The sequence below is a fragment of the Bactrocera neohumeralis genome, unplaced genomic scaffold (genome assembly GCF_024586455.1).
Source record: "Bactrocera neohumeralis isolate Rockhampton unplaced genomic scaffold, APGP_CSIRO_Bneo_wtdbg2-racon-allhic-juicebox.fasta_v2 cluster09, whole genome shotgun sequence".
Taxonomy (NCBI): domain Eukaryota; kingdom Metazoa; phylum Arthropoda; class Insecta; order Diptera; family Tephritidae; genus Bactrocera; species Bactrocera neohumeralis.
Genome location: NW_026089622.1, coordinates 22,144,369 through 22,151,526, shown reverse-complemented (window position 1 = coordinate 22,151,526; position 7,158 = coordinate 22,144,369). Strand labels below are relative to the sequence as shown.

The 7,158-nt window shown below is 35.0% G+C and overlaps 1 protein-coding gene across 1 annotated transcript; it reads right to left on the bottom strand.

Annotated features, from left to right (window-relative positions):
• Positions 1–3,558: 3,558 nt before the first annotated feature.
• LOC126764669 (putative nuclease HARBI1) lies at positions 3,559–5,486 on the bottom strand. Its single transcript, XM_050482326.1, has 3 exons — positions 5,443–5,486; positions 4,127–4,535; positions 3,559–4,074 (listed from the first exon to the last, which is right to left on the bottom strand). Exons 1-3 carry the CDS (start codon positions 5,484–5,486, stop codon positions 3,559–3,561), a joined length of 969 nt encoding a protein of 322 aa, XP_050338283.1.
• Between the last annotated feature and the right edge of the window lie 1,672 nt (positions 5,487–7,158).

The window sequence follows — 7,158 nt, the reverse complement described above, 5'->3', positions numbered from 1 at the left end:
AATAGTATTTGTGCAGTTTATGGACCCGATACAGTTTCCATTTCCACCGCACAACAATGGTTTCAATTTTTTCGTTCTAGTGTAGAGGTGGTCGAAGATACGCCACGCTCCGGAAGGCCTGTCGTCGAAAATTGCGATAAAATCGCTGAATTGGTCGAAAAAGACCGGCATAGTAGCAGCCGTAGCATCGGTCAAGAGCTGGGCATGAGTCATCAAAAATTCATTTCAATTTCCAAAAAAACAAAAAAAAGTTTTCAATAAAAATATTATAATATTATTTTCCGTTGAGATTCGTTGGTTTCACATTTTTTGCTGCCCATTTTAATAAAATTTACGCAAATTGAACAATAAAATAAACGCACACTGAGTTTTGAAGTTTGATTCTTTACAGCAACACATTTGCTTATGTTTAATTAGCGGTACTTTAAAAAGAGTTGCGATAATTAATAAAAATCAAACTAAGTTGCCTGATTTTATAGGGTGTGCCAAGACTTTTGTTTCGCTAAAATTAGCACTTTTTTCTTTTTATAACTACTATTAAATAAATATAAGAGATAATTAAATGAATTAAAGGAAATATAATTGATAATTACTCGTCCTAACTAAGGATTTTGATTTGGTATACAAAACTTATTTTATAAGTGATAAAAAACAGTGCTATAGTCAAGGTATCTTGTTGTGCCAATACTTTAGTTCGTCACTGTACATTCCACATAGCTCAATTTTAAATTCTAATTGATTCGTTCAGTTTCCAGTACACAAACCAAGAAGGAATTAACAGAATGGGATGACACTTTGCAGGAATAATGTCTTTAGTGTGTTCCTACTTATGGCCAAACATTATTTAAATCCAATAAAACTTGTTCAAGCCCCTAGGTACCGAATATTTATACCCCGGTATCTATAGTTGACTTTTGATCGAAAATGTCGGTCAATGTGTACATAGTATATACCAAATATTTTCGTTTTGTTGAGTTTATATCCCATATCACACAATATCTCATTTAATGTAGTAAAGCTGATTTTAACATAAAAACCCGGGAACATGAGGTCAAATATTAGATTCAATTTACGAGTTTATTACCTATAATAAGATATATGCATAATAAGACACCATATGTAATTGTAATCCTTTCACGATTTCGTCGAACAATGAATGTTGATTTCTTAGGCAACACTTTTATACTCCAGCAATATGTTGGTAAAGATTATAATAGTTTTGTTAACCAAAGATTATTTGTACCTCCTAAAACTTATAGAGATATATATAGACTTTATATATACGAAAATGATCGGTATGGCGAGCAGAGTTGAAATCCGGATGTCTGGCCGCCCATCCGTCTGTGTAAGTTGTAACTTCAGTAAAAATTTAGATATCTTTAGGAAATTTAGCACACATATTCCCTGACGGATTTGAAAGAACAGTAATGTAGATGAGCGTAATAGGACTACTACCACGCCAATAGAATACCTTTAAACGAAAATCTATAAAGTGATATAACGAAGTTTGAAGTTAAGATTGAAAACCGCGCCTTCTAAAAGATTTTTATATGTGTCCCATAACCGATTTAAGTTGCATCCTATGGTTTCAAGAAAAAACGCAGATACTTTAAATTTAATGGAAACATTCTTTGGCATTTATTTTTTGAAGATTATCTCTTTTAAATGTTAGCCGCCGCTACGTCTCAGATGGTCCATCCTTTGAGTTCAATTTTCCATGATTCGTTCGAGCATTTCGACTGGTAACTGACTAATGACACGCGTGATGTTTTGTACCAAGACCTGAATCGATGAGCATTGTCTGTATAGACTTTAGACATTTCTTAGGACAAATAAAAACGTTGATATTAATAAAATTTTGGAAAACTAATGAAATTGGATGATATCCCCACCCACTCTCCGTAAAATGGTTATGTTGAAAACTACTGGCATTGCTTTAACTGATTAATTAAATACGTCAAGGAATTAATTTCGCAACCAGTATAGAATGGAAATATCTATAAGAGCCGGTATAAAAATTTGTCAATGGGCGCAGCCACTTTAAGGTGAAGTCCAATACCTCTGCGACTAATTCATCAATTTCAACCAAGTGAACCACATATTATTATCCAAAAATAGTTCTCTTGCGCTGTAAATGAAAACCATAGCACATCCACCTTTACTTCCCATACAACGAAATATAAAATTCCATCTGATTCTTTCAATTTAGAATATACCATACAAATGACATCATAACATAGAACATTTTTAACAATGTTGCCAACGAAAATCTCACAAACTCCCTAAAATTTTGAGAGTTATTTTTGGATTCAGCAACGGAGTTAGCTGTGGTAACTCCTGAATTCATGTTTCAGAAATCGTTTTCGCATGAAAATGACAATGAAATCATGAGACGGTGTTCTGAATACCACTTTGCGATTACGAATACACATTTTTCGAACATGAAATCGGTGCGATATGGCATGTTCTAGAAATCGATTTCGCAAATTGTTTGACGTTTTGATATCGGTCAAAAATAAGAGCGCGAAATTATTGGATTTATTGTATTTCAAGCGGTGAAGTAAGTCTAAATTAATACAAAATAGAAAATTATTGAATTTGCTTGTAAAACTTAAGATGTAAGTATTTGAGCCAGTTATTTGGATTTCTTCACAAAAATTAATACTTTCCTTTTCTTATTTTAGGGGAAAACATAAAAGCCAAACTCAGGAAAAGATTTTTTTAAATTTTATGGAAAAAAACCCCGAAAAATTTCATTAAAGGAGATCGCGTCGCTGCGGAGGCTTTGTGGGCCGACCTTGCCAAAATGTTAAATAGCGAAGGTCCACCGCGAAAAATATCATTTATGTACATATGTGAACTTCATTGACATTTTTTAATAGGTATGGTCCGATTGGAGAGGCTGCATTAGGAAGAAAATCGCGCACAACAAAAACGAAAGCAGAGCTACTGGAGGAGGGCAATTCAATAAATTTACCCTGACCCCCAGTGAGGAAGAAGTTGCTCGAATATGTGGAATTTACACGGCGGTGGAAGGCATTGCAAATAGCGCTTCATTTGGAGTGAGCGTTAATTCTGTTGATGTGGAAAACGATTCTTTGGATGCCATTTTAAGTATTGATGAAATTGCCAGCGGCGGACCAAAGTCCACACCACGCAAACGACGGCATGAGGACAGTGTGCAAGATTGCCTCAAAAAGCACATGGCAACAGAAGCAGGTGCAGTTGAGAAGATATCCGATACATTGCAGCTTCTTTCTGCAAATATGGAAAAGTTGACGAAATTAGTGGCGCAACAAAACCGGCTTATTGCCGAACAAAACGACGATCGTCGAAAGTATTATCTGGCCAAGCAGGAAGGTTGATCGCTAAAAATATTATTAAACAAAAGATGCTAGAAATTGAAGAAATTCGAGTCCAAAGGGATATTTATTTAAAACCAAGTACTAAAAATACCGAATACTTTTACTTTTAATTTTACTAATTATTAATAGTATTAAATGATCTCTGTCATGTGTGATGTTTTTATTGTTTTTTATTCAATAAAAATTATGAAAATTAAACTATACGCGTTAAGTTATTTGCGATTTCATCTCGAATGGATACAGCGGCAGTTTGTAGATGGCTGCTATGATCAGCAACTTCTTCGTCCAGAAAATCGTCCACTACATCTAAAGCAAAGACATCCAGGTTATAATGGCGACAAATGTTGTGCAAACTGCATATATTTATAATTTTTACAACTTTCTCTGGGACATATGGCATAGTTGTTTGAAGACATTTAAAGCGGCTCTTGAGGACTCCGATTACTCTCTCAACGATATTTCTTGCCTTGGAGTGTTGTAAATTGAATTTGTGCTGTGGTGACCCAGCGTTTGCATCACGATAAGGGGTAAGTAAATATGGTTCCAAGCCATATCCTGAATCTCCTAGTAGCCAAGATCTATGGTCTCCGCCCACATACCTGGATGAAAGATATTGTTTGGCAGCACTTAAAGAAAATATAAAGGCGTCATGACTGGAGCCAGGGTGGCATGCATCCACAGCCGTTATACGCATTCTGTAATCGCAAATCTGTAAAAGAAATGAATTAATATCAACAACAAATTTCATATTTGTAACTCACAATCATCGCATTAACGCTGAAGTAACCATTTCTGTTAAAAAACAGATGCTCATTTTGGTGGGGCTTCGTAATTTTTATGTGTGTCCCGTCCACACAACCGATTATTCCGGGAATACAAAAATTGTTGAAAAAATGTGCTTTCGACATTTTAATTCCTTCTTCGCTCATTTGTAGTTCAATCCATTTTGGACACAGTGCCTTTTCTAAAGCATTTAGCACCTCATGTAAGACTTTGCACACGGTACTTCTTGCAAGGGATATGTCGGTGTCTTTTCCTACCGAGCGCTGGAATCCTCCCTCTGCAAGGTACCTCAAAGTAGTAGCAAGCTTTATTTCAATCGTAATAGATGACGGATTTATGAATGGTTGGACATCACGAACAATTTCAAGAAACGCTTCTTTACTTATCCTGTAATGGGCAACAAAACTTTATTGGGACAAAATGCATCTCTTTTGTTCCAAACTTTGTTTTATATACACTTGCATGGAATCTGGATATCCAAGGGATTGGAATGATCCCTTAAAATTCGCCGCCGAACTTTCTCATTTTTTTCCCATTCATTTTTTGTCAATAAATATGCAGCAATAAATAAGCTCATTTTGTAAAATTCTTTGAAAAAAATTTTATTTGTCAATACTCAATCAGCTGTTTCGTAGTTGATTTCGAATTTAAGCCAATTCGCGCGAATTGTGGAACACTGTTACCAAATTCACGCGATTTGCAAATTCGGTGCCGAATTTAAATCGTGCGATTTCCAGAACATGCCTGTATATTTCAAACTTCCGTTTTGCCTTATTCCGAATTTATTGCGCAATGTGTGATATATTCAAGCAAACATAAGTGAAACTTATAATATTTTAATACTACTTGTACCGTTAGTCTACGGACTACCCCAACTGTCATAGCCCATGTATAATGATTTTCGTTATTATAGCAGACCTAATGCCGCGTAGTGTGAGTTATTCTCATCAAACTGCAATATCAAAAATTAATGCGATCATTACAGGACCATATACATCCAATAAATTATTTATTGATATTAATTATAATTTGTTTGTTTTGAGGAAACAATTAGTAAATTAGTTTAGTGTTACTTCATGTTAATATTACATGTACTCAAGTAATCCAGTGCGTTCATAAAATAACTTCGTTTTCTAACGCGCCGTTGTCAATTACTATAATGGGGAAAATTAATTACAGATCAATTTACTGTAGTTGACGCATATTCAAAAGATAGATGCAATGTTGTGGCCTGTACAGTTTTCCTTTGCGCTCTTTTGTTACATGGGCGAGCCATCTTAGTCGCTGTGCTTACATAAAGCGTATGACATTTTCACCTTGAATAAGCTGATTTAGCATATCGTTCGCTCTCCATTGTCTTTTATTTCTCCAAAGATTTTTCTTAGGATCTTTCTTTGCGAAGACTTGCAGTCCAATTTTGTCTTTTCGAGTAGCAGCGTTCATGATTCTTCTTCGTAGCACAAAACTGTACGAATGATAGTTTTGGATAGGACAATCTCTCTTTGATTTGATCAATTTCATTAGGAACGCGTATCCACAGGTCATAGTTAGTATTCTATCATCGATGCTCAGTCTTGTTGAGTTATCGTTACTGAGGTCAAGGTCCAGGGAGTAAAGGCTTTAACATGACAAATACAAAATATTTTTATTTATGTTTAATAGTTAAATAAATCGTTGAAATGACACGTAAAAAAAGGTCATGTATGATGTCCACGATTGCGACCCCAATCTTGGGTTAAAACTTTTTAAATTTGACAAAATGGCGGCGGTTTGAACAAAAAGTATCGAATTTTGCCCTTTTTTCGACAGTTTTTCGTAGAAAAAATGGGAAGATTTAAAAAGAAAAAATAAAAGCTTCCATAGCGCGATAGCGGATGATGTTAAAAATGTTCTCTCCAAATTGGGACTAGACATCTTAAAAACTCTTCCTTTGAGAGTGGAAACCGTTTTGAAAAACATCGTTCTGAAGTAACCATTTCTGTTAAAAAACAGATGCTCATTTTGGTGGGGCTTCGTAATTTTTATGTGTATCCCGTCCACACAACCGATTATTCCGGGAATACAAAAATTGTTGAAAAAATGTGCTTTCGACATTTTAATTCCTTCTTCGCTCATTTGTAGTTCAATCCATTTTGGACACAGTGCCTTTTCTAAAGCATTTAGCACCTCATGTAAGACTTTGCACACGGTACTTCTTGCAAGGGATATGTCGGTGTCTTTTCCTACCGAGCGCTGGAATCCTCCCTCTGCAAGGTACCTCAAAGTAGTAGCAAGCTTTATTTCAATCGTAATAGATGACGGATTTATGAATGGTTGGACATCACGAACAATTTCAAGAAACGCTTCTTTACTTATCCTGTAATAGGCAACAAAACTTTATTGGGACAAAATGCATCTCTTTTGTTCCAAACTTTGTTTTATATACACTTGCATGGAATCTGGATATCCAAGGGATTGGAATGATCCCTTAAAATTCGCCGCCGAACTTTCTCATTTTTTTCCCATTCATTTTTTGTCAATAAATATGCAGCAATAAATAAGCTCATTTTGTAAAATTCTTTGAAAAAAATTTTATTTGTCAATACTCAATCAGCTGTTTCGTAGTTGATTTCGAATTTAAGCCAATTCGCGCGAATTGTGGAACACTGTTACCAAATTCACGCGATTTGCAAATTCGGTGCCGAATTTAAATCGTGCGATTTCCAGAACATGCCTGTATATTTCAAACTTCCGTTTTGCCTTATTCCGAATTTATTGCGCAATGTGTGATATATTCAAGCAAACATAAGTGAAACTTATAATATTTTAATACTACTTGTACCGTTAGTCTACGGACTACCCCAACTGTCATAGCCCATGTATAATGATTTTCGTTATTATAGCAGACCTAATGCCGCGTAGTGTGAGTTATTCTCATCAAACTGCAATATCAAAAATTAATGCGATCATTACAGGACCATATACATCCAATAAATTATTTATTGATATTAATTATAATTTGTTTGTTTTG

What these genes read in the sequence shown, in the direction of transcription:
- LOC126764669 (XM_050482326.1), bottom strand. Translation starts at nt 5,486, where the DNA reads ATGCTAAATCAGCTTATTCAAGGTGAAAATGTCATACGCTTTAT. An exon ending in GAAAATGTCATACGCTTTAT is followed by an intron (nt 4,536 to 5,442) that starts GTAAGCACAGCG and finishes TGCCCATTACAG; the next exon opens with GATAAGTAAAGAAGCGTTTC. An exon ending in TCAGCGTTAATGCGATGATT is followed by an intron (nt 4,075 to 4,126) that starts GTGAGTTACAAA and finishes TTTCTTTTACAG; the next exon opens with ATTTGCGATTACAGAATGCG.